The following is a 27,944-nucleotide window of genomic DNA, read 5'->3' as shown; positions in this document are numbered from 1 at the left end:
GGTGCAGTGGTTAAGACTCCATGCTACCATCACAGGGGGCACAGGTTCGATCCCTGGTTTGGGAACTAAGATCCTGCATGCTGCGCTGCGCTGCCAAACAAAAAAACAGAGCATAGAATATCCTCTTTGCCACTGTGATATTACAGTTTTATTGGGGAAAAGGGATACATGAAACAGTTGTATATTATTCTACTTTAAATGTCAAGTGTTTAAGTGGCTTAGAAAGATACAGCCTCATAAAATTTCAGGAAAATTAGGGAAAGCATTTTGGAAGAGGTAAAATCTGAAATTGCTCCCAAAGGATATGTAGGATTTAGATAGATAGGCAGAAAGGTGATTGTTGGTATTCAGAGTCGTGAGAAATAGTATGAACAAATGCAGGAAGGCAGAAATGAGGGTAGTGTGCAGAGGAAATAGGTAAGGAAAATGACTCAAGAGGAATGAATTGTATTGCAGGTAGTAGTAGATGAGATTAACTACATGGAATGGGCGGAGTTGTCAGTGGCCTTGAAATCCATGCCAAGTTATTAAACTTGGCCTATGAGCATTAAGGATTTTTAGCAATAATAGTAATTTTTATAATGATAGTAACTTTTTCCAACATTGTATTACAAAATTTTTACATAACGCAAAGGTGAAAGAATTTTACAGTGAGCTGTACCACCTAGGACTCTACCACCTAGATCTACTGTTAGCAGTTTACTATCCTTACTTTATCACAGATCTATGGATTTATCATCCTTCTCTTGGTCCATTAATCATCTAATTTGGGGGACATATTTCAAAGTACATTTCTCTTTAAATACTTCAGTTTGTATATAATTAACAGTTCAGTATTTGTTTATTCTGTTGTTGTAAAATGTGTATATAATGAAACACACACATCTTAAGTGTACTTCGAATTTTTAACAAATACATCTCTATAATCCACACTCCTGTCAAGGTGTATAAGATGTTACTTTCACCCGGCAAAGTTCCCTAATGCCCATTCTAATCAATTTTTGTTCTCATTGCCCAAAGCAGCTTTCAATTTCCTATATAGATTACTTTTACCTGTTTTATACTTTCATGTAAATGGATTTGTGTATTATATACTCTTTTGTGTCTGACTTCTTTCACTCAACATGCTTTTGAGCATGTTGTTGCTTATATCAGTGTTCTATTTTATTGCTGAGGTGGTATTCTATTATATGAATATACCACAATTTTTTTATTCACTTTCCCACTGAAGGATACCTGGGTTCTTTCAGTTTTTGATTATTATGATTAAAGCTGCTATGAAGTTTATAAGTCTTTCGTGAACATGTTTTTTCATATATCTTTTGTAAATAATTCAAAGTGGGAGACTGGGTCATAGGGTAGGTGTGTGCTTAATTTTAAAAGAAACTGCCAAATCTTTTCCCAAAGTAATTGTACAATATTATACTCTCACCAACAATTTATGAGAGTTCCAGTTGTTCCTTATCCTTACCAGTATTTAGTGATGTCAGTGTTCATACCTTAGCCAAACAGGTGGGGTATAGTGATGATATCTCTTTATGATTTTAACTAGTATCTTTTCAATGATGCAATGTTGAGAACTTTTTATTGTCTGTTATTGGCTATTCGTATTTATCTGGTCAAGACTCTATTAAAATCTTCTGCCTATTTTTTATTGAGTTGTCTTTTCATTATGGAGTTGTAGTAGTGTATTGAGTAGGATTGGATGCCGGTCTTTTGTCAGATAAATGTTTTACACATATTTTCTCCCCGTCTTTGGATTATCTTAACTTTTCTTAATTTTGGTGAAATCTAGTGATGAGATTTTTTTTTCTTTTACATGATAATAATTTTTAAATTACATTGGATTCTGTAGAAACTAGGAAGTAGAAAGGATGGAAGCAGAGTTATTTGAAAACTAGTGTTAGCCTAGAAGCTATCAATTTTGTGATCATTTGAAACACTCGCTAAGCCACTGAGCCAACCAGGCACTTAAGGTTGTTTTATTACAGATACCATTAGTAATTTAAAATAGTTTCTTAGTCTGGGAAAAAAACTACTGTCTGACAGTTGCTGCGGTGGGTGGTGGGTGGGAAGATAAACTAGAAATATTCATTGAAATAATGAAGGAAAAATGCTAATGTAATTAATATACAGTATCTGTATCTTCGTGATGGAGAATGGAATGTTTTATTTGTATAGATTGCTTAAATCTCTATTACTTAAATCTCTGTAAGTAATTATTTTTGAGGTACTGTAAAACAAAATAGCTCTCTGTCAGAAATATTTTTGTCTTTTGAAATAAAAGAATGTGAACCTACCTGTAAATTACATAGAAATTTGATGATAGCACTTGAATTTAGAACCAGATACACTACATCTTAGTTGGTTTTCCATTTTATGTGGAAAATATAATTGAAGAACTTAAAAGTTGCTTTTGTATTGGACAGAGTATGAATTTTCTACATATAAATAAAGAAAAAGTACTTTTCCAGAATATAAATGGATAAGTATAGAAGCCACGATTTTTATGCTTATAAATTTTTTAAAGTATAATTTTTGAATAATAAACAGTTCATATTACTGAAGCACTTAAGGTATTAGTTAAATAGAAATTAGAGACTCTTTTGAGTGTTACATTGGCCCTAGTATGTAGAAGTATCACCATGGCATTAGAGAAGTGAAAGAAGTATAATTGAATGCTTGGGTTTTACTAAAATGTGTTTCTTTTCATTTTGTCAGGATCTTAAATGTGTTTCGGCACTGGGTTGAACACCATTTTTATGACTTTGAAAGAGACTTGGAGTTGCTTGAAAGACTAGAATCCTTCATTTCAAGTGTAAGAGGTATATTATTTGAAGATTTGATTGGATCTTCTGTCTCATATGAGTTTTTTTTTTAATTTATGACTTTCAATTTAAGAAGCTAAACTATTTTTCATTTTTAAAAGGCAGAAATAACATTTGGAATAATTTTTATAGATTCTAAGGAGCTCACATGTGTTTAGAACCACCTGAAGTGTTAAAATCTTGCCTTTTGAAGTTTTTTAGGAGAATCTTTTTTTTTTTTTTTTTTTTGCGGTACGCGGGCCTCTCACTTCTGCGGCCTCTCCCGTTGCGGGGCACAGGCTCCGGACGCGCAGGCCCAGCGGCCGTGGCTCACGGGCCCAGCCGCTCCGCGGTACGTGGGATCTTCCCAGACCGGGGCACGAACCCACGCCCCCTGCATCGGCAGGCGGACTCTCAACCACTGCGCCACCAGGGAAGCCCTAGGAGAATCTTTTTTTTTTTAAGAAGTCAGAAGTCCTCTTTAGTAAATTTAAGCCCTTTAATGTTATCTCATTTCATGGTTGCCATTCCTTTAAATAATTAAATGTTTGTGTAATTTAATTTGTTTTCTTCTCCTCCTTAGTCTTATTCTTCAGTTTTGAATGGTTAACAGATTCTTAAATAATATTTACTTCCCCTGGAAAAGTTTTTGGTGTATTTTTGACACCTGAAAGATAGGAGTTTCCTACCTGAAGTTTCAGAACACAGCCCATGAAATGAAACTCTAGGTGGTGAATATTAAACAAATGTACATATCAAATGTATGCTGTTGAATCAAGAAAATTCATGTTTTCTCTGATAGTATAAGGCATTAATTAAGAATACCATAATTAAGTCTAGCTTCTTTCATCTCCTGCTTGTTCTTCAAGGCAAATTTTACTTTAAATAGAGAATGTGATTCCTTTGTTTCAGTTTTGAGATGTTTAAAACACATTTTTATCATGTGTGCTTTAAAATTGTTTATAGTACTAAGTTAATTTTTAACTTAATGTTCTTAATGAAGACACTAGAGTATATGTGATCTAAGAAGCTTCGAAAATACACACACATATTAGAAGAAAGCAAGTAAATGATTTTGTTTAAAGGCCTTTCCTATACAAGTTATACCTCAAGATAACTAAATAGTTGATGAGGGAAAGTTTTTAAAGAAGCATTGCAACTAATAAGTGAAGAAGGAATGATAGAATGAGAATATTACCATTTCTCAACTCCTAGTAACATAAAAAGAGAGACATTATATGCCTCTTATCAGAAATAGTCTTGCAAGTATTCATGTCGAAAGTTTATCCTGGACCAGATCAAATCTGTATGTGTTGATTTACAGAAGATACAGGGACAGAGAAACATGGCAAATGATACCACAGAGATGGAATTGGCAAAATTCAGACTTGGAAAACTCCACAAGTGATTGAATTTCAACAAATAAATTGCAAGCAAAAATGAGAGATGAAAGGGGAACCTGTAGATGAAAGGAGACTTGACACATACTGACTCAATGCAATATGTAGATCTTGTTCAGATCCTATTTCATACAAACTAACTGTAATAAAACATGAGATGATCAGGGAAATGTGAATACTAACTAGATATTTGATGATATTAAGAAGATATTGTCATTTTTATACGTGATAATGGTATTATGGTTATTTTAAAGTTTTTAACTTTTAGATAATACTTAAATATGAATGAAATTATATGATATCTTAGATTTGCTTTGAAATAACATAAGGAGTAGAGGGCGGACATGAGTGGGGTTTCATGAAGGTGCATGAAAGTTACAGATTATACGAAGATTTGCAGTTATATCTGTCAAGTAAAGGACATTTTTGTTTGTGTTCTTTTTCTAGGGAAAGCTATGAAGAAATGGGTAGAGTCAATTGCTAAGATCATCAAGAGGAAGAAACAAGCTCAGGCAAATGGAATAAGCCATAATATTACCTTTGAAAGTCCACCTCCACCAATTGAATGGCATATCAGCAGACCAGGACAGTTTGAAACGTTTGATCTCATGACACTTCATCCAATAGAAATTGCACGTCAGCTGACACTTTTGGAATCTGATCTCTACAGGTAGACAATTAACATTAATTCGCTGCTCTGTTTTCAAAAACTTTGAACAGTTCCATCTATTTTCAGAACATTTTGAAAATTATTCATGTGTGCTTAAAAATACTTCATCTATTCTTGTGAGCTGGGAAGAAAGTGCATAGGACAGTTTTTAACTATAGTCTGTTCTGCAGGTGAAAGTCATAAATTATTGCTCTTCAGGCCTAGATTAGGTCCTAGCAATCCTTCACAAGAGGAGTGGCAGAGAGAAGACTAATGCAGTACAATAGCAACCACTTTATAGACAGTCACCCAGCTCCTATTCCTAATACTTTCTCATGGCTTTAGTTTGAGTTGGTTCCGTTAAGACAGTGTGGATGCTAGGCTCTGGGCAGCTAAGTAAATAGAATATTGAGTGAGATAAGCTTTCTTCTTTTTTTTTCAAATATGTAATCAAAAGGTTTTTTTCAATATGTAATCAAAATTGTAATGTGGGGCTTGACTGGGTTAGGTTTGCAAGGCAAATGAGTAACAAAATTCTTAGAAGAGTAAAGATTTCTTCACTTCTTTTAAGGAGTCTCAAATACTTTAGGTATTTGAGGTCAATATTCACTTTAAAGAAAAGTATATTTTTGAAGTAGTGTGATGATGAACCATACTTAAAACTTCTGAGCCATTTTCTTTTGTTTATAAGGATCACTAGAAATATGCTTGACTATTTTTAGCTGTATCCCATCATTTGTCTTTATATATAAAGCAGTTCCTGCCTCTGTATCCACACAGATCACTCATTTACAACCTAATCTTTTAGCTTCATGGCTTTATCACTTCCAATGCCATTCTTTACTCCAAATCAGACATTTCCTATGGTCATATTCTGAATCTTGTCATCACTCCAAATTTTATTCCAGAATTACTAACTCACACATCTCATACCTTCCTAACCACAGTTTTTTCTCTTTTCAACTTGCTTTATCAACTTATTCCTCTGTCATTTTTTTTAAAACCACTGTCCTTCCCAGTACATTAGCCTCTTTCTGTCCTATCTCCTACCTCATAATTTAAGCTTTCTTCTTTCATTTACAACCCAGGCTCCTGTGAAGAGTAGAGGCGTTGCAAAAAAAAAAACACCAAAAAAACAGAGTACAGGCCTTACAGGTAGTCGCCACGTGCCAGCCCCATCCAGAAAATAAACCCCTACCACTATCATTCCATCAAAAACTTTTCTGCATTCAGAAGCCGATTTTAAAATACAAACACCCTTAAGAAGTTATCCTGATTAGCAGCCATTTTTTTTTTTAAAACTGGGATTACACAGGGAAAAGCAAGAATATATAAAGTTTAGTGTAAATGGAGAATGTGGGAAAGCACCAGATATAAAACTTCACCTTCTTTAGAGTTGGGTTTCTGATTTGCCCTGACTGTGCTGTTCAGAATTTAGCACACCCATCAGAGTTTGTTACCATCTCATTCAGAGTGTCATGTTATATTTTAAGTAATTTGGAGTTCAGGTGGTTTTTGTTGATATTGTAGGATTTTTTTTGTAGGAAAACACAGTTTTTTAAATTGAAGTATAGTTGATACACAATATTATATTAGTTTCAGGTGTACACTATAGTGATTCAATATTTTTGTGGCTATTTTATTTAAAGTTACTATAAAATATTGGCTGTATTACCTGTGCTAAATATCTTTGTAGTTTATTTATTTTATACATAGTACTTTGTTACCTCTTAATTCCCTCCCCCTATTTTGCCCCTCCCCCTTCTCTCTCCCTACTGGTAACCACTAGTTTGTTCTCTATATCTGAGTCTGTTTGTTTGTTATATTCATTTGTTTGTTATATTTTTAGATTCCATATATAAGTGATAACATACAGTATTTGTCTTTCTTTGTCTGACTTCTTTCACTTAGCATAATATCCTCTAGGTTCATCCATGTTGTTGTAAATGGCAGAATTTCATTCTTTTTTATGGCTGAGTAATATTTGTGTGTGTGTGTGTGTCTCACAAATTCTTTATCCATTCATCTGTTGATGGGCACTTAAGTTGCTTCTTTACTGTGGGATTTGTGATAGGTGGGAATGAAGGGACTTATTCCTTAGATAAAGCAAATAGTACAGAATCAGGTTTTTCCTTATAGTGTCACATGAATGGACATCAGGAATAAGGGAGCACTTAGCTCTATGTGGACCTACTTTCAGAACATAGAAATACCTTTGTTAAGTGATATGTGTATTATGGAAGAAGGGTACCATATGTAAAATACTGACACTCTTTGTAAACTAATTTCTGGTGAAATAATAGAACCACTTAAGAAAACTTACTTCCAAGACTGTTCAGAGTACCCATTTACACTCAAATCTACTGAACTTTTTAATTATTATAATAGCCAAGTCTGTAGGACAGTGATGGCAATGCCAATGGTCAATTTTTTAAAAATTATGTAATCCTGAATCACTGTATACAGTGATTTAATCTGCTCTTCCATCTGATTTTTTATTAAGTATTTCAGGTATTAAAAAAATATAGAAGATAATACAATGCGGGTGCATCAGCAACAAAAGCATTACAAATAAAATTGAAACCCTTTGTGTAATTCTGTCTAATCCCATTTCTCTTCTTTCTTCTAAAGGATAACCACTATCTTGTATTTGATATTTACTATTCCTATGTATGTCTGTATAATTTATACACATACACACATTCATAAACAATATGTAGCATTATTTTGCACATTTTAAGGTTGTTTATACTGATATATCATTCCGTGACTTGTTTTTTACTTAAATTGATTCTAGCATTTGTTGCTGAGTATAGCTCTAGTTTGCTTATTTTAATTGCTATATTGTATTCCATTGTATGAATACTCCACAGTTTATCCAGTCTCTTGATGAGGAGCCTTTAGGTTGTTTGGGATTTTTCACTCTTGGAAACAATGCTTGACTGAACATTCTTAAAAATGTTTTCTTATAAACTGGTGTATCTAGAATGTATACCTAGGTGTACAATTGCTGGGTGATCTAGTATGTATATTTTCAGTATTATGAGATACTGCCAAATTATTTTACAAAAGTATCAAATTTTACTTGCACATCAGTAATGGAGAGTTCCCTTTTTATCCACATTTTTACCCATTTGGTATTACACTTCTGTTAGTGTGATAGGAATAAAATGGGATTTCCTTGTGGTTTAATGTTCTTTTCCCTGAGTAAGAGTTAAAGTATTTTTTCATGTTCGTTGGCTATTCAGTTCTGTTTCTCTGTGAATTACCTGCTTCTATGTTTGTTCCTTTATCTTTTAGACTTGTCTTTTTCTTATTAAGTTTTAGGAGACCTTTAAATAATTTTGATACTAATCCTTTGTAGGTTAAGTGCATTGATTTTTGCTTCCACAGGAAAGTTCAACCTTCTGAACTTGTAGGGAGTGTATGGACCAAAGAAGATAAAGAAATAAATTCTCCAAATTTATTAAAAATGATTCGCCACACCACAAATCTCACTCTCTGGTTTGAAAAGTAAGTTTTTATTTACTTTGTCTTACTACTTCTTAATGTTATACTTCTATAATATTAAGTCATATATAAGCAAAAATTGTGGCTGAAAATATATTTCTTCTTTTCTATGTGGAACAAGGAACTTGCTTTCTAAGCCATGATTTTCTGTTTTCTTTTTTTTTTTTTTTGGTTAGGTGCATTGTGGAAGCAGAAAATTTTGAGGAACGGGTGGCAGTACTAAGTAGAATAATAGAAATTCTGCAAGTTTTTCAAGATTTGAATAATTTCAATGGTGTATTAGAGATCGTCAGTGCAGTAAATTCAGTATCAGTCTATAGACTAGATCATACCTTTGAGGTAAGTTTTAGGCTTAAATAGTTTATCCTTTTGTGGGGAGATAAAATTAATGTGAAAGAGATTCCTTCTACCACTGATCTTTTTGAGTATATCCTTTATAAATCCATCTTACTCCTTAAACACAGTGATATCACAATATTAGAAAATACATCAATATAAGTGAGCCTAGAATTCATCAAAGAATATGAATTTTGGGGCTTCCCTGGTGGCGCAGCGGTTGCGAGTCCGCCTGCCGATGCAGGGGACACGGGTTCGTGCCCCGGTCCGGGAAGATCCCACATGCCGCGGAGTGGCTGGGCCCGTGAGCCACGGCCGCTGAGCCCGCATGTCCGGAGCCTGTGCTCCACAACAGGAGAGGCTGCGGCAGTGAGAGGCCCGCGTACCGCAAAAAAAAAAAAAAAAAAAAAAGAATATGAATTTTGTGACTGTTTAATATGCTTACCTAAATGTAATGAAGTTCCAAATGGATTTTTTCAGTGGTAAATTGATTGTTTCAAATAAATGACAAAGAATTTTAAATATAAATGTACAAATTACTTTAATCGCCTGTAGTATATAGTCAAAGAAAGAGTAACATGGAGAAAATGCTTTGTAGAACTTAGTTTTTTTTAAATTATAAAATTGTGTATGTTTAGTGTTTATCATTGAAAATTCAGAAGATATAGAAAGTATAGAAAAGTTAGAGACTCAGCCACGCAAATATATTTGCCTTTGGGAATGTGAACTTTTACAATGTTACTAGAAAGTAATCTGGCAGTATATGTTAAAATACAGATACTTTTGGACCCAGAAATAAAAGCAGTGGACTATAAAGTTAAGGTACAAAGATCTAGTTTCTGCAGCAGTAATTGTAGTCGCAGAAAACTAGAAACAACCTGTGTCCATCAGTAGGAGAATGATTGAGTATGTTATCCTATACCTATGGCGTAGAATATTGGTTAGCTACAGAAAAAAAGTGAATAGAATCTGCGTATATTGTCTTGGAAGAATAGTTGTGACATTTAGGGGAAAATCCATTTTAAAAATCTTTAGAAAAATTAATATGATTTCATTTTGATGGAACAAAACAGAACAAACTGTAAACGTGTAAGTGAGCTGCACAAGCATTGAGAAGAGTGTGGAAGGATACATACTCTTCTTTTCACATCGGTTCTTACCATGGGTTGTGATTAGAGGGGAATGGAGGGTTAGACTGATTTCATGTGTGTGTTTTTCTGTTTGGGTGTTTGCATGTTATTGATTTGTATGGACTTATTTATATTAAAGATATTAATAGTCAAATATTGCCAAATAATCTATCTAATGGACTAATAATTTCAGTTCTCATTTTGAAAACTCTGAAGGAGTGTATTCATTTTGAGACGTTAAGCTTTAGTTTCTTAAAGTGTTGAATATTTATATTCAACAATATTTATAAAAATAGGTATATGGTATAAAGAATAAAAATACAAAGAATACCTGTTTACCTGGCCTCCAGTTTAAGAACCCCTTCCAATCCATCTCCTTCCTTGCCCCTTCAGAGCCAGCTACTATGCTGAATCTTGTGCTTATCATTCTCTTGCTTTTTTCTATAGTTTTACTATTTGTATCTCTAAACGGTGTTGTTTCATTTTGCATGTTTCTTAATTATATATGAATATAATTCTTCTAAGACTTTTTTTACTCAACATATTATATTCCTAAAATTCATCCATATTGTTTCTTTTAACTATAGTTCATTCTTTTTTTATAGCTGTAACATATTATAGAAATAACTTTACCAAAATTTATTTCTTTATTTGCTTATTTATTTATTTATTTGTTAGTTAGTTAGCTGATGGTCATTTGGATTGTTTCTAGTGTGGCACTATTATCAGTAATATTGCCATAAACATTTTCTGCATCTATCCTGGTGCTTACGTGCACAAATTTCTCTTAAGTTGTATACCTAGGAGTAGAATTATTGGATGATAGAATAGATAAAATAGATAATGCCCAATTGTTTTCTCAAGTATTAATCGTACCAGTTTATACTCCCACCAGAAGCTTGAGTTCTGGTTGTTCCACATTCTCGCTAACACTTGATATTGTCAGTTCTCTTTATTTTTCTAGTCTTGTGGTGTGGGTTTATAATTCCCTAATTTCTAATGAGTTTGAACCTCTTTTAAGATGTTTTATTGGCTCTTTGTATTGTGGAAATTTTTTACTTTTTTGGTTGAGTTTTTCTAATGAATTTGTATGAGTTCTCTCATATACTGGATTTTAATCCTTTGTCAGTTATGTGTGTTGTAAATATCTTTTTCCAGATTGAAGCTTCTATTTTCACCATTTTTTATGATGTCTTTTGATGAACAAAGATTCTTAATGTCACATTTACTTATTTTTTCCTTTGTAATTTGTGCTTTTTGGTGTCTTGTATAATAGATCCTCCTCTGTTACCTTAATGTTTTATCTTTCTCATTAAGTCCTTAATCCAGCTGGAAATGAGTTTTGAGTATGGAATCTAATTTCCATTTGGCTAGCCAGTTGATCTCACACGTTTATTCAAAGTCCATTCTTTCTCCGTTGATCTGTAGTGTCAGCTGTATCGTAAGTTGAGTATCCATAAATGTGTGGGCCTGTTTTTGGTCCCGCTATCCTGTTCTTTTGATGTATTTGATTATTACTGTGCTAGTGCCACATGTTTAAATTACTGTAATTTTATACTAGTTCTTGATACAGTATAGTAGGGCAAGTCCCCACCAATCATTCTTTTTCAAGAGTGACTTACTCTTTTTTTTTTTTTTTAGTTCTCTGACCAGGGATTGAACCTGGGCCCTGGCAGTGAAAGCGCTGAGTTGTAACCACTGGCCTGCCAGGAAATTCCCAAGAGTGACTTACTCTTGACCCCTTGCTATTATATAAATTTTAGAATCATTTTAACTTTAATTATTTTAAAGGTTGGGGTTTTGGTAAGAATTATACTGGTTCTATAAATCAGTTATGAAGAACTGACATTTTTACAATAATGAATCTTCCCAACTATGAACGTGGTGTATCTCTCCATTTATTTATTTATTTAATACAGTTTGTGGTTTTATTGATGAAGATCTCACATCTGTTTTGTTAGATTTATATTAGAATATTTTAATAATCTTGTTTTCTTTGTTGATGATATCTAGAAATGCAGTTGATTTTTGCCTGTTGGTTTTATATCCAGCAATATTGCTACATTCTCTCATTAACATTCTATTTGTAGATTTATTTCATGTCTTCACAGACAATCATTTCTTCTGTGAATACTGACAGTTTTTCATTTCAATCCCTAGTCTTTTATTTATTTTTCTTGTCCATTCTAGTTAGGACTTCTGTATAGTACTGAATAAAAGTTACAATGCAGTCACCTTTGCTTTTTCCTTAAGTTAAAGGAAATGAGTTGAGGGACTTCCCTGGCAGTCCAGTAGTTGGGACTTCGCCTTCCAGTGTGCGGGGGGTGAGTGAGTGGTCCCTGGTTGGGGAGCTGGGGTCCCGCATGCCTCACAGCCAAAGGGCTGGGGCGTGGAACGGAAGCAGTGTTGTAGCAAATTCGGTAAAGACTTTGAAGGTGGTCCACATCAAAAACAATCTTAAAAAAAAAAAAAAAAGGAAATGAGTTGAATCGTTTTCCATCAAGTATAATGTTTGCTGTCAATTTGTGTGTGTGTATCTATCAGGTTTAAAATAAAATAATTCATTTTTAATTTAAAAATGTAATAATGAAATATAAAATAAATGACTGCTTACTTGGTTTACTACATTTTTGTTCAGTTCTTGTCTCCCTCCCACAGCCTTCTCCTCTTTACCAAAACCTTATTACCCTTAGCCCCAAAAGATCTTTCAGTGGAAAAGTATTTGAATGCCATGGGATTATATTTTTCTCCAACAGCTATAATTTGAAACTCTGGCTAATCAGGATTATAACTAATAATATCCTGTGGAAGATTTTTTTATTGTTTAATCCTCTAATTTATATTAGAAAAAAATAAGTTTTAAAGTTTTATATTTATAGATAAGAAATCATTTCCAGCAAGTGCAGATAAAAATAGTACTCATCTCTTAATTTTAAAAATTGTTTTTCAAATATTTGCAAAATTTTAAAATTGAAAGCTCTGCATCTATAAAATATGATTGAATTGTAAAAAAGCAAATTATGCTCAGTTTATATATTTTAAAGGCATTGCAGGAAAGAAAAAGGAAAATTTTGGATGAAGCTGTGGAATTAAGTCAAGATCATTTTAAAAAATATCTATTGAAACTTAAGTCAATCAATCCACCTTGTGTGCCTTTTTTTGGTAAGTTACTAAAAATGGATTTATATTTTGAGGGAGAGTTTGTTATATAGTGAAAAGAGACTAGCCTCTAGAAGCAGATTGTCCTGATTTTATATCTGAGCATATTTGCTTTTATTAGCTTTCTATATTGATAAATAAAACCTAAACTCTGTATGTAAACTCTATCTATAAAGTGAAGATTCTAGTAATTACCTTGTAGAGTTGTAAGGAGCTCTGTGGGATCTCTAAGACCAGTAGTCTCATTCATGAGGGCACCTCTCAAAGGCCTAACCTCCTCATTCTATCACACTGGGCATTAGGATTTCAATGTATGAATGTTGAACATTCAAACATTCAAACCATAGCATGCACCAAAAATGTCTCCAGGCATTCCCAGATATCTATCCTCTGGGGGACAAAATTGCCCCCAGCTGACAACCACTGATTTAAATGAATCAGTAATTATGCATGAAAGAGGAACTGAAGATTTTCTTCCTGTCCAAAACTGAAGAATAATTCTTTTCTATCTAATTTACAGGCTTTGGGAGGGCAGAATTAATTTATAAATTTGTAGTCTTATTAACCAGAATTGGCTTAAAATTAATATATTGATCAGTAATCATTTAAGATCATTGGCATTAAAGATTTATAAGAAATATTAAAATGGCTAGAATAGATTTAACACTTACAATTTAGACTTTGTGAATGAATCCTCCCTTTTATTTTAGGCTATTAGACTAAGAAATGGCAAATTAAGCTCTTTATAAACCCTAGTTTTCTTTCAATTTTAAATTGTTTCCATCCATGTAAAAAAATTCTTAATGTAAGATTGATTATTAAATATATCAGAGATTTTAGTAGTAAGAACTGCTGTATTATAGGATGTATTTTGACTTTACTAGATCAATTGTTTTCCCAAATGGTTAAGTAACCAATTTTAAAACTTTTCTTCAAACACTTTTTTTTTACTAGGAATATATTTAACAAATATTCTGAAGACTGAAGAAGGGAATAATGATTTTTTAAAAAAGAAAGGGAAAGATTTAATCAATTTCAGTAAGAGGAGGAAAGTAGCTGAAATTACTGGAGAAATTCAGCAATATCAGAATCAACCTTACTGTTTACGGATAGAACCAGAAATGAGGGTAAATATTTTCTTTGCTTTTCTTTAAAAAGAGGACACGTTAAATCCTCTGCCCTCTCTAAGATATGGCATAACCATACATTATGATCTTTATTTTGCTATGAAAATAATATGAGTTAATTTATCAATAGATAGGAGTGGTGAATAGTAGATATTCTGCACTAACAGTCTGCAGTTATTAATATTATTAGGCACTTTGTCTTGACATTGTTGTTTCTTTGTGCAGCTGGTTTAAGTAGCGCTTTCAAAAAATGAATGACAAAGTGGAATGAAAGAAACTTTCTGATATCCACACAGTAAAAAGAAAATCCACTACCAGTACTATCATTGATTGATAGACATTTTAGATATTTTATATGTGCCAATGTAACATTAGGTAATTAATCCCTTTATAAGAACATTGCATTTAAATAGGGGAAGGGGTTGGGAGAGTGGTGTGTATATATGCATAGTAAAAAATGATTTTTTTAAAACATTTTCTCACTTGGTATTCTGTTTTGAGCAATAGTTCATAATACTGATTCTGTGGTACTATAAGATGTGAAATAGCTTCTAAATTAGAGTAAATTATGGTATTATGTTTATAGTGAGTTTTATTGTATTATACTTATTTGAAATTCAGAACATATGATAACTATCAGAATAAATTCACCTTTCACATTAAAAATTGTGCTACACTTTCAGATGTAGTCTGCAGGCTGGGCATGTTGAGTGAATATGGTCACTATCATTCCCATTCTCCTAAATTGTAAGATGGTAACTATTCTTTGTTCCCAGTTCAAAACAAAGAACCCTAAAGTCCTAAGAAAAAATGACCTGAAGTATGCACCATTATGAAAATATAGACAGATACTTGCTCTAAAGAAAATTGTCACCTATTTCATCCCCTTCTCTCACTATTTAGCCAACCCTCTGTGATGTGGTGCTTCATAGGGCTAAAGAAATGTTCTTGAGGGAATTCCCTGGTGATCCAGTGGTTAAGACTCTGTGTTCTCACAGATGAGGGCCTGCGTTCAATCCCGGGTTGGGGAACTAAGATCCCACAAGCTGCGTGGGGCAGCCAAAAAAAAAAGAAATGTTCTTGAAGCCCAGATTAGAGTTCACACTGTATTTCCTCCCAGAAATAATGTTACATTGTAGCTGGGTATAATTAAAATAGTAATTTTAGCATTCATATCTCAGTAATTCCTAATAGGTTTCTGTGATACGATCTAGACATCCTACTGTTGTTTAAAGCATTCTTTTGGGGATTAGGGGCAGAGAATGCTTTCTTTATAGATTGACTCAAAGTAAGTTTAAAAAGTAGATAAAGTAGCTAATCACTTTCAAAGCATAGTTAACCAAACGAAATAGTATTTAAAAAAATAGAGCAAAGGATGAGAAAATCACAATTATAACTTTATAAAAGTCTTTAAATTACTGTTGGTCCATTTGATTTAATTTAGCTAACCTGAATATAAGAATAAATTGTTTCAATATTGTTAAAAGAGTAATATCATTTTCTTGAAATTGGCAGAACGCCTGAAAAATGGAAGAATTTTATACTAGAAATTCTAAAGCTCATTTTGCCTACTGCTAAAGCTAGAACCCAGAACTTATTTGTATATATGCTTCTAAGCTACTTCAAAATTAAATAAAGCTAAATCCAGTAATTTGCTTCTAAGAAATTTTTCTAAGGAAGTCATCAGAAATGCACAGAAAAATTTATGCACAAGGAGTTGATAATAACAATAATTATTACTATAATAGCAAAGAATTAGAAGACATCTATGTGGGTTACTACCTATATGGAAATTGGTGAAATAAATTCTGGAACATCCATCTGATGAAGTATTATATAGTTAAAGTTTGTATAATTTAAAGTAAATAAACCATACAGGAAAAATTTAATTGAATACTTTCAAAAGGCTAAAAATAGCTATGTGGTGATCCCAATTTTGCAGGAAAAAAATTACAATATATGTATATGTACATATATTCACACACAGAGTTAAAACATTGGAAGGATATTCCAATAGTAAAATGTTAACAGTGAGATCTCTGGTTGATGAGATTACTGTTTATTTTTCTTTTTGTACCTTGTTAAATCATCTAAATTTTTTACTTAAAAACTTGTATTTTATAAGCAGCTCATGCAGCTCAATATCAAAAAAACAAACAACCCAATCCAAAAATGGGCAGAAGACCTAAATAGATATTTCTCCACAGAAGACATACAGATTGCCAACAAACACATGAAAAGATGCTCAACATCACTAATGATTAGAAAAACGCAAATCAAAACCACAATGAGGTATCACTTCACACCAGTCATAATGGCCATCACCAAAAAATCTACAAGCAATAAATGCTGGAGAGGGTGTGGAGAAAAGGGAACCCTCCTGCACTGTTAGTGGGAACAGTGCTTTGTGACCACCTAGAGGAGTGGGATAGGGAGGGTGGGAGGGAGGCTCAAGAGGGAGGGGATATGGGGATATATGTATACATACAGCTGATTCACTTTGTTGTGCAACAGAAACTAACACAACACTGTAAAGCTATTACTCCAATAAAGATGAAAAACAAAATTTTAATATATGTCTGTTTTATAAACTAGTATATAAATAAATATTTATAAATAAACTAATTTATAAAACAACATGTAAGCTTGGAAAATATTTTTTTAGTAAAGACAAAAAAGTTACTTTGCTAGAGGCTAACATAGATATGTTTATATAATTGTTCTTGAAATTACTTTTGAATAGACTTTAATCCAATTTATCTCTATTTTTTTTCTGATCATCAAAGTTTCATCATGGATTATAACTATAATTCTGTTTTAATCACTTTTGACAGCTTATTACTGATGATCATTTTGTTGTTATAATGAGTAGGAATGTTAACTGAGGGATACTGAGCCATTAAGATAGTAATAAGTGAAAAATCTGTTCATCTTCTTAGAAGAACTTTAAGACTGAATATACAACTTACATAAAAACTTTATACTTTTATCCGAAAATAGAGAGATTGGAATCAGCAATTCTTGAGGACTTTTCAGACATTAGGATCTGTTAATTTGTTGATGATATTTTTGTATTAAACTGATGAAGTAAACGTTTTAATAAAATCTAAAATATGTACTCATGGATATTTGTTTAATTCCAGAGGTTCTTTGAAAACCTTAACCCCATGGGAAATGCTTCTGAAAAAGAGTTTACAGATTATCTGTTCAACAAGTCACTAGAAATTGAACCCCGGAACTGCAAACAGCCACCTCGATTTGTAAGTCCATTACAGTTTTGGAAAAATTTGTTTTTTAAAACAATGCTGTCTTTAGTTGTTCAACAGACTATTTCCATTAAAATTGTACTTTGCTTGAATAGCTGTTTTTAAGTGTTTTGTTTTGCAGTGTTTATACTATTCTAAAATTATATATACTGTGGGGGAAAAGTTAGCATTTTGATAAAATCTGGTTCATCCTTTATCTTAGTACCACTTGTTTATCTGTCCATTTTTGATCCTTCTTAGTATAAGGGGAAAAGCTGTGAGAAAGTGAGAACCTAAATGGCAGGTAGCTAGTGGAACAGGAAATGAAAAGACCTGGGAAGGAGTAAGGAGAGATATCAGTTCTTCTGACGTGACCCTCGCTTCTGCCATAAGAGCACCATTGTCCGTAGTTACCACTGGAACCCACCTCTCTCGCTAAAATTTGCTGCTATACAGTAGTTCCTTTTATTCCTGGGGTTCGCAGTGACAACAGAAGTAGTAGAAGACCAATTCTAAGTAGCTGAAAGTGAAGCAAGGTGTGGAAGGAAGTAAAAACATTTGTGATACACCAGCTTCGAGCCAGGTAGTTTCATGTTACCTCATCTCCACAACAATTGTATGATATTGATCTTACTCTCATTTTACAGACATGAAAACTGAGGCTCAAAGGAGTTAAATAACTTTTTCAAGGCTTACATAGCTAGATATGGGCACACTTGAGGTTTTAACTCAAGTTACCTGAATCTGAGTTCATGTTTTTTCATTAGGTTACCACTGGGAGAGGTTTTAAAAGGGAGTAGAGGTTGAAGGTGGGAGATAATGATAGCAATTTTTTCCAAAGACTGAAAAGTATCATTGTGGAGGTTGGTCATTTATTATTAGGGAGGGGGAAAAAAACGGTCTTTTTTTCCTAAAGCACCAGCATAATATGTTGCATATATTATGTCTACGGTGAATATTTGTGAAATTGATATCAGTAATTTGAAGAAGTTTAGGCTCAAGTGTTTGGGGAGCAAACAGTTGTTTTCACACAGATTTCGCAGTATTTTATTTCTGTAGTATGAAAAGAGGTTTACTTATACAGTATTCGAGTCAGTGTTAAAATTAAGCCAGTCAAATCGCAAAGCGTTCCACTGGAATGTTACAGACTGTCCTTGCAGACTGGTATTTATTGTACTCTCTTAACTGTATGCTAAGAATTAATAAGGTAATACTAAGTCATAATAAAGTACATGCGAGTTTGTAATCGTAATTATATTTGCTTTTCCTAGCCTAGGAAATCAACTTTCTCTTTAAAATCTCCTGGAATAAGGCCTAATACAGGCCGACATGGCTCTACCTCAGGTACTTTACGAGGTCATCCAACACCATTAGAAAGAGAACCATGTAAAATAAGCTTTAGTCGGATTGCTGAAACAGAGCTTGAATCAACAGTGTCAGCACCAACCTCTCCAAATACACCATCTACTCCACCAGTGTCTGCTTCTTCAGACCTTAGTGTGTTTTTAGATGTGGATCTCAACAGTTCCTGTGGTATGTATTTGATGTAAACTATTTGGCAAAAAAAGGAATCTTGTGTTTCAGTTAATTCTTTTCATCATTTTAATTAGGAAACTGTAGAATCCTTTGCAAACTATATTAGTGTGAAAAGTGACATCTATATGTGAAAATAGTGATTAACATGGGAGTAAAGCATTATTTGTGCATTGTTTATGCATATTATTTTCTAATTTATTCATTCAACAAAGATTTATTTAGAACCTTTTGACCCCCAATGCTACTCTAAAGGGGAGCAGTAGACAATGAAAAAGAAAACAAAGCAGATAAGTTTTGTGAAGGAAATTTGAAAAGAGACTGAGAGGGAACTACTTATGCTAAGAAAGGAAAAACATTCCAGGTACAAAGAATACCAGGTTCATTCTTTAAAAACTAACATGGCCAAAGAGGATGATAAAATTCTGAACTCTGTGTGTGTTATTACGTATGTTACTTTATGCAAACATATTTTAAAAATATAACCGTACATATTACCTTCCTTTTCAAATTGATTTTTCTCATTCCGATAGGAAGCAATAGCATCTTTGCTCCAGTCCTCTTGCCTCATTCAAGTAAGTAAGAATTTGAGTCGATTCTAATGAAATGACTATAAAGATAATAATTGAATTGATAAAATTTGTATATGAATAGTTTGGGTTTTAGCAACATTTCAAAATTTTAAGAAATGAATGAAATTCTTATAAATAAATCAAATTATTTTCTTTCAACTGGGTACTATTTATACTTTACTACAGTTTATTTTCATCATTTTACAACCTATCTGTGTTCTAGGGGCTGTATGACATTGAACAAATTACTTAGCATATCCAGTTTGTTAAGGGTCAGATGAGATAACTATTTAGAAGCAGCTAGCACATTACTTGGCACAGGATGAGCAGTGATTTCATATCAGTTGCCTCTCCTCTTCCCCACTCCTTCCAATTCATTTCCTATAGGAATAATACTAAATGTTTATCAGGTTCCCAGGCCAACCTTGATCACTTATTTCTTCTCATGAGCTTTTTTTAGTTAAAGCAGCATTTTAAGTAAAATACTGTCACCTTTCTTTCTATGGTCATTTGTTTAAAACAAAATAACCCAAAGGGACACAGCAGCTTCAGGAATAATTCTCCCAAGATAATCTAGAGGACTTCTGCTTCTATCATAGTAAAATGTGAATCATTTAGATAGTAGCAAGAGAGTTTCTGTCTTGTGAGAAAAGTAAAGTTTTTCTTTTAAATGTTCAATTCTGTACTTTATTTTAATTTTTAAATTTTTATCAAGGTGATATATGCATAGAGTTTTAAAAGGTAAATAGTGCTTAAAAACACAAGATGAAATTAACAACAGTTCTACCCGATGGCTCCCCACCCCTTGTTTTCCAGTGATTCTTCCACATTTTTAAATGATGTTTTTATATTTTTCTCTCTCTTGAATCATTCATTTTAGACAGTGTTTACTGATTTCCTATTATGGTAGATGAAGATTTCACCCTTTACCTAATATACTTAGCGCATTTGGGGAAAATATTATTCACTGCCAAGTCAAGGAGTGTATACTCTGATCATGCTTCCTTTCTTGTACAGCTCTGTTTCCTGAAGTTAATAATAGCTTCATTAATGTTTAGGATTTTTTTTTTGTTTGTTAGTTTTTAAACATCTATTGCTACATCTTCCCACACCCTTTTACAGCACAGTTTTCCTTAAAGTCAGACCAGTTAGGGAAGTTATCTAGGATTTTTTGTTTTGGGGGTTTTTTGTGTGTGTGCTTTTTAACTTGGAAACTTCCTTCCTGATGCTCTTTTGTCCTGCTCCAGTTGGGACTGGTTGCTGTCTTGGCCTCTGACCCAGCTGAAATCCTAGAACTTTCTTTTGTTGTCATACTAGAAATTCCCTTCATCTCTCTTGTGTTGGATTCTTGTTTTTTGGATTCCTTGTCTTCTTTCTTGATATGGTTCCTTATTTTGGTAGGGGTACATCTTTAGTAGCTACCTGAGAAAGGATACATAGGATATAAATTTTTAAGTTCTTGCATTTCTGAAAATGTATTTATACATTTAGTTGTTAATAGTTTGGCTGGGGGAATTCCCCAGAAGTCCACTCCACGCTTTCACTGCCAAGGCCCCGGGTTCAATCCCTGGTCGGGGAACTAAGATCCCACAAGCTTCATGGTGCAGCCAAAAAAAAGTTTGGCTGGGTATGGAATTTTAAATCATTTTCAGTCAGAATCTTGAAGACAGTTTCCCACTGTCTTCTAGCTTTCATACTTGCTGTTTAGAAGTCTAATATCATTCATGCATAATTTTTAAATGCCTGTTATATGCAGGTACTGTTGTAGGTGTGAGAAAGTGGCACTGAACAAAATAGACAAAAATCCTTCTGACAGTGATGCTACATTCTTTTTTTTTTTTTTTTTTTGCGGTACATGGGCCTCTCACCGCCGTGGCCTCCCCCGTTGTGGAGCACAGGCCCCGGACACGCAGGCCCAGCGGCCATGGCTCACGGGCCCAGCCACTCTGCAGCACGTGGGATCCTCCCGGGCCGGGGCACAAACCCGTGTCCCCTGCATCGGCAGGCGGACTCCCAACCACTGTGCCATGAGGGAAGCCCAGTGATGCTACATTCTTAATTATTTTTTTGAAAACTGGAGTTTACTTGCTGTAGCAAAGAGACCCAAAAATACAGTGTCCTACATGAAATAGAAGTTTACTTCTCAAAATAGCCAGAGCAAGTAAACAACTCCTCTCTATAAGGTTTTCAGGCTAGCAGGGCAATTCAGGATTCTCAAAATTTGGCTTCCATCTCTTGAGTCTTGAGCAACTGATTTGAGTTGTTACCATTTTTCTGCCAGCAGGAACATGGAGGGCAAGGAGCTTTGTTACAAAAAGTGATCTGGGAGTTGCAGGTATCACTCCTGCTCTCATCCCATTGGCCGAAACTTAGTCACATGGACACAGATGCAAGGGAGGCTAAGAAATGTTGTCTGTAACTAAACAGCCTTTTGTCTTGCTAAAATTCATGGAATTACTAAAAGGAAGAAAGGGACAGGTGCACTGGGGGACAATTAGCAGTCTCTGCCACATTAAATTCAAGAAACTTTTAGGATCTTCTGTTTATTCCTAATGATCTATACATTCACAATGATCTGCTTTGATGTGGGTCTTTTTTTCTTCTTTCATTTTGCTGTCTGTAATGAGCCCTTTAAATTTAGAGATTCATGTATTTGATTTCTAGAAAGTGTTCCTTGTATCATTTTTTTAATAATTTATTCCCTGCCATGTTCTCTGAGTCCCTTTTTGGAGCTTCTTTTCCATATTGTACATCCTAGATTCATCCTCTGATTTTCTTTTATCTCCTCTTGTCCATCTCTTTATGTGTTCTGTTTTCTGGGAGATTTCCTTACTTTATTGCCCAGCTTTTCTATTTTTTTTTCATCTATCATGATTTTGAATTTCTAAGAATTCATTCTAAATTCCCTCTGATTATGACATTTTTATATCATCCTAGTCTGTTTTCACTATTCAATTTTTGAAAAAAATTAATTTTGTTTCTGGTATGGTTTCTTTTCTGAGTTTCTTCTATTAGTTGTGGTCTTTCATATTGGAGGTTTTTCTTTCTTGTCTGGGATCCTTAGCTTTCTGTTCATATTTTAGAGTGAGACAATATAAACTGATAGGAAGTGCGATATCCGTGGGCAAAGCTTGTTGCCTTGTAGGTTTCACTGTTAGACTGATAGAGTGATGAGAATTTTTTTTTGCTTAGGAAGTCCCCAAATTTCAGAATCTATGAGGCATTTTCTCTAAGAGTGTTTAGTTTCTCCAAAGAAAGATCTTTGAATCTTCTGCCTGGGAGATCTCTGCATTTAGTATGAAAATCTGTGTTTTCAGCACAGACTAGTGTTCGCAAATCTGAAGTTTAGATTCTCCAGAGAATAAAAACCCTCAGTCTCCTGCAGTGGTGGGAATGTGGTAATTGCCTGGCCTCACTAAGTGGAGAATAGGATTTGGGGGTTCTCACTGGCCCTTGTATAGACGTAATCATATCTTCTATTTTGACGTCCATGCCTTCCATTATACCAAGTGCCTTTAATTCCTGATCCCTCCTTTGGTTCTCTGGGGGCAAATTTGCTGCTGTTTGTCAGTCCCACTCACTATAGACATTTGGGTTTCATCTTCCTCCATTTGTCTCCTTCATGTACATTGTAGTCCACCTTGATGCATTGAAGCTTCAGGATCCAGATGTTTCCTGGCTTCATTGGAGTTTGTGCATGTTTCTTATTTTCCTGGTTGTTCAGCAGTGGAAATGTATTTACTACATATATTAGTTTCTAGTGCTTCTGTAACAAAGTGCCACAAACTGAGTGGCTTAAGGTCCAGTTCTGGAGGCTAGAAGTCTGAAAATCAAGGTGGCAGGGCTGTGCTCCCTCTGAAACCTGTACAGGAGAATCTTTCCTTACCTCTTCTGGCATTTGCTGGCAATCCTTGGCATCCTTTGGTTGGTAGATACATCACTTTAATCTCTGCCTCTGTTGTCACATGGCCATCTTCTCCTTGTATCTCATTTTCTCATCTCCTGGTTTTTTTTTTTTTGCGGTACGTGGGCCTCTCACCGCTGCGGCCTCTCCCGCTGCGGAGCACAGTCTCCGGACACGCAGGCCAGCGGTCACGGCCCACGGGCCCAGCCGCTCCACGGCACACGGGACCCTCCCGGACTGGGGCATGAACCCGCGTCCCCTGCATCGGCAGGCGGACTCCCAGCCACTGCGCCACCAGGGAAGCCCTCATCTCCTGTTTTTATAAAGACACCAGTCATACAGAATTCAGGCTCACTTTCATCCTAACTTGATTACATATCTGTAAAGACTATATTTACAAATACGGTCACATTCATAGGTGCTGGGGTTAGGGCTTCAACATAACTTCTGTGGGGGGGGACACAGTTCAACCCATAACAGTATGCCATTTGAGGACTAGGAATTCTAGACATTATTCTGGGTGGTAGTAAAATACATTTTCCATATGATAAAGAAAATCATGTTTTGAATTTTAATAGAAAATATTGAGAATAACTGCATAAAATTCTGAACATCTTAAAATCCTGAAAGAAAAGTATGAAAATTTTTCCCATTTCCCACATAAAATGGGAAAAACAGCAAGACTGCATTAACAATGGGCATGAATAGACAGTTTACATCAAAATATGAGCAAGCCTATGTTAAAAGATACTCATATATTACTTATCCCTTGTAAATTGATATATTAGTATGATCCTTTTGGAAAGAAATCTGAAAACAACGTATCAAACCAAAAAAATGTTCACACCCTTTGGTTATTCATTCAGTAGAGAATTGAGTACTTGGTACCAGCTACTCTGCCAAGTACTAAGGATTCAACAGCAAACTAGAAAGACAAAGTCTCTGTCTTCATTAATACCGAATACCAAAAAATTTTTGTGAAGAAATCACGTACATGAAGATCACATTGTTCATCCTGCTTCTGTGGTTTTTCTACTTTACTTTTAGCTCCTTAGTCTCTCTTGCTGGTTTCTCTTCATTTTCCCAACCTATTAACATTGGAAGGCCCTAAGTCTCTGAATCTCTTTTCTTCTCACTCACTTGGTGTCTCGTTCACTGTTATATCATCTATATGATGATAATTCCCCAATTTTTTTTCTCTGCCCAGAACCTGTCTCTTGACCTTTAGGCTCATGTATTCAGTGACCTGTTCGACGTCTCTATTTGGATATCATCTCCTCTAAAGTTGTTCTTCCCATTGCCGCCTCTTCTCAGTTATAACCACATTTGTCTAATTGCTGAGGCTGAAAATATTAGTTATCATTACTTCTTTCTTTTTCTCATACCCCAAATGTGATCCGTCAACAGGTCTTATTTACTTTCAAAATATATCCAGGATCTAACCATTTCTTTACTGCTGCCACCTTGGTCCAAGCGACCACCATCACTTACCTGGTTTATTATAGTAGCATCCTAACTTCCCACCTTCCACACTTTAGTCTGTTTTCAATACAGCAACTAGGTCCTTTTAGCATGTAGGTTAGACTCTTCTCACCTGTACTTAAAGCCAGTGGCTTTCCATCTTAGAGTAACAGCCAAAGCTCCTTCAAAAGGACCCATAAGGTCCTATGCAGTTTGGCCTTCTTTGATCTATCAGACTTCATCAGCTACTCTTCTCTTCTATTGTTTACTCTGCTCCAGCTACTGTGCCTCCTGAACAAAATGGACAAATTCCCACATCAGGACTTCTGCTCTTGCTCTTCCCTTCGCTTAGAGTGCTCTTCACCCTTCTGGCCTCATGGCATGCTCCCTTGCCTCCTTCAGGCTTTTGCTTGGTGTTACCTGAGTGAGGCCTTCCCTGATCACCCTCTTTTAAATTGCTCCCCCTTCCCTACCTAATATTTCTTCTTTTAACTTATAGCCATTTTACTTATCATGTTTATTCTCTCTTATCAACCTAGAACATAAGCTCCAGAAGGACATGAATTTTTGCTTCCTGTTCACTGCTGTATCACTAGTGCCTAGAAGAGTGCTGGCACTATAGCAGATGCACAATAAATACTTGTTGAGTGGATGGACAAGTGAATGATAAAAAATTGGAAGTAACTTACATAGCTAGCTAACATTACAGAAATTGTTAAGTAAATTATCCTACATTCACTGGTTTGGAATACTAAGGTTATTTAAAATGCTCACAAAACCTGTATAATCTTGTGGAGAAGTGCTCTTAATAGAAAATAAAATTGAAGTTGAACTTCACACTTCAACAAGGGTTACTGAGTGCCTCCTATGGAGAAACATTCTGCATTTAAGTGGTTAAGTGGGCTGACTGTAGAGTCAGACTCAGAAACTTTCACAGCTATCCCATTATCATTAAGGTGTTTTCTGCTTCCATGAGCGTGTGTGTTTCTGTAAGGAAGAGAAGACTCAACTAAGTTTGCCTTAAGCAGTAAGAAAGCATTCTGACTCAGATAGCTGGAAGTCTGGAGGAAGGCTGCTTTAAGACTGGTTGATTCAGTTATTAATGATAACTTTAATGATGTTATTAAGGACCAGATTTCTTTTTGACTCTTGGTTGTTTTGTCCAGATTATCAGCTTTATCTGAGGCTGTTTTTCCTCAAGGTCATGAGAGTGGTGGCAGGAGTATTGGTTATGTGCTTCCTTGTTCAGTCAAGTGAGAAAGAGAGGTACAGAGAAAGACTGACAGACTGCTTTTCCAAAAGAGCAAGGAACTTCCTTTTCAGTAGCCTCTTGCAAACCTCCTTTCAAATTTCAGTAGTCTGAATTAGTTCATGTGTCGACAACCAGTTACTCTGGCTGAGGGAATGGTCTAATCAGGCCCCACCTGTGGAGCTAAGGGGTAAGATCAGCTTTCACTGAAGCACACAGCTGTATGCGTAAAAGAGAGGCAGATAAACATCTGATCAAGTTAAGAAAGTGAGTCGTTGTCTACTTCTTGACTGTAATTGGGGTGCCCTGGGCAGAATTGGCTGACTGAACCATATGGGATGGATTCATCATCACCAAGAGACAAAGACAGGGCAGAGTTTGCTGGGCAAGCAAAAGGAACATATTCACAGCAGGTACTGCCCTACCTAACCTCCTCACACCATCTGCCAACACCCCATAGGCATACTTTTTGTTTCTGCTACTGGCACGGTGAGCCATCAAGATACTCTGAGGTGACTGCAGAATCACGTGATCAGGACAGCAATTTTTGACATGGAGTAATGAGTGACATCTTTACTTGGATGTCCCATAAGCAGTTCACACAAATTCAGTGTGTTTAAAATTAAACTCACCAACTTCTTTCCCAACTAGCTCCTATAAACCCAATCTCAGTATAATGATAAACAAGCTATGATCACTATCTTTACACCAACTGTGTGTGGAGATATTAAAATAGGGAGTTGGTCCATAATTACAGGTATTTTTTTAACCATATGAAAAAGACAAAAGAAGTGAACGTGAAAATCGTTCTTATTCTATGTCTGGTTGGCATGTTTGGGGTAATTTTTCCTCTAATACTTTATTATTTTGTAAATTTCCTTTAATGCAGTTGTGTAATGTTTCCATTATCAATGAAAGACTTGCAAATAGAAGAGTCCTATGATACAACCCTACCCTATGGTCTCCTATATGGAGGTTTTATTACTTGTGTGGAAATGTATCCAATAATAGCTGCTTCAGAAAATGCATGGTATTTTACACTGAGAATACTGTTGATTAGCTAAGGATTTAATTTTTGACTGTTGTCTAAAACCAGTCATCTACACTGCATGTTTATGTAAGTTAACATGATGTTAAAATAACAAGTAAAAATAATGTTCACTTCGGGAAAAAAAAAGCATGGTCTCTGTTTGTGGATGATCTTTCTCTGGAAGTTAGTACAGTTTATACAAACAAAAGGCTTTTCAGGGAGCAGAATCTCCTTATTAATCTTAATTGAATAGTATATTTTCATTTAGCAGTAGTACCTAGTATGTGCCAGGCACTACCACTGTGTTACATGCTACGGATATGAAAATAAATACACACTGCCCTCAGAAAGCTTACACCTTAATGGAGAGGATAGCTAAACCAACAGTCAGCTACAGTACAGTCTGACAGATACCATAGCAGAGGTGATCACAGATTGAAGTAAAGTTTTGTCTTATGATTGCATTGTGACTTGTGGTTAAACTAATCTTTTTTACCCCCAGAGTCTTTCTTTAGTTCGTGTGGTAGTTTACATAAACTAAGTGAAGAGCCACTGATTCCTCCTCCACTTCCTCCTCGAAAAAAATTTGATCATGATGCTTCAAATTCCAAGGTAAGGAATTCCCTGGTGGTCCAGTGGTTAGCTGCGGGCTTCCACTGCAGGGGCACAGGTTCCATCCTTGGTTAGGGAACTATAGATCCTGCATGCTGCGCCTTGTGGCCAAAAAACAAAAACAAAAAATCAAATTCCAAGGTAGTCCACAGGACTTAGGTTTGCCTCAACTTATTCAAAGTTGTGAATCTTCAAAATAGTGCTTGTTCTTATAAAGAGT

At 34.8% G+C, this 27,944-nt stretch overlaps 1 protein-coding gene across 3 annotated transcripts in view; it reads left to right on the top strand.

Moving 5' to 3' along the window:
• SOS2 (SOS Ras/Rho guanine nucleotide exchange factor 2) overlaps positions 1-27,944 on the top strand; it is a 99,843-nt gene that overhangs the window by 69,604 nt on the left and 2,295 nt on the right. For all 3 annotated transcript variants that reach the window (XM_004270035.3, XM_049706299.1, XM_049706298.1), the window contains 10 exons: positions 2,722-2,825; positions 4,655-4,877; positions 8,250-8,369; positions 8,543-8,705; positions 12,877-12,994; positions 13,946-14,118; positions 17,262-17,378; positions 18,635-18,896; positions 19,430-19,471; positions 27,615-27,724. In XM_004270035.3, the coding sequence (XP_004270083.1) occupies positions 2,722-2,825; positions 4,655-4,877; positions 8,250-8,369; positions 8,543-8,705; positions 12,877-12,994; positions 13,946-14,118; positions 17,262-17,378; positions 18,635-18,896; positions 19,430-19,471; positions 27,615-27,724 (1,432 nt within the window). The remainder of the gene's footprint in view (positions 1-2,721; positions 2,826-4,654; positions 4,878-8,249; positions 8,370-8,542; positions 8,706-12,876; positions 12,995-13,945; positions 14,119-17,261; positions 17,379-18,634; positions 18,897-19,429; positions 19,472-27,614; positions 27,725-27,944) is intronic.

This window comes from Orcinus orca, chromosome 2 (genome assembly GCF_937001465.1).
Source record: "Orcinus orca chromosome 2, mOrcOrc1.1, whole genome shotgun sequence".
Lineage (NCBI taxonomy): Eukaryota > Metazoa > Chordata > Mammalia > Artiodactyla > Delphinidae > Orcinus > Orcinus orca.
The sequence above is the reverse complement of the archived record's forward strand: the minus strand, read 5'-3'. Positions and strand labels throughout refer to the sequence as shown.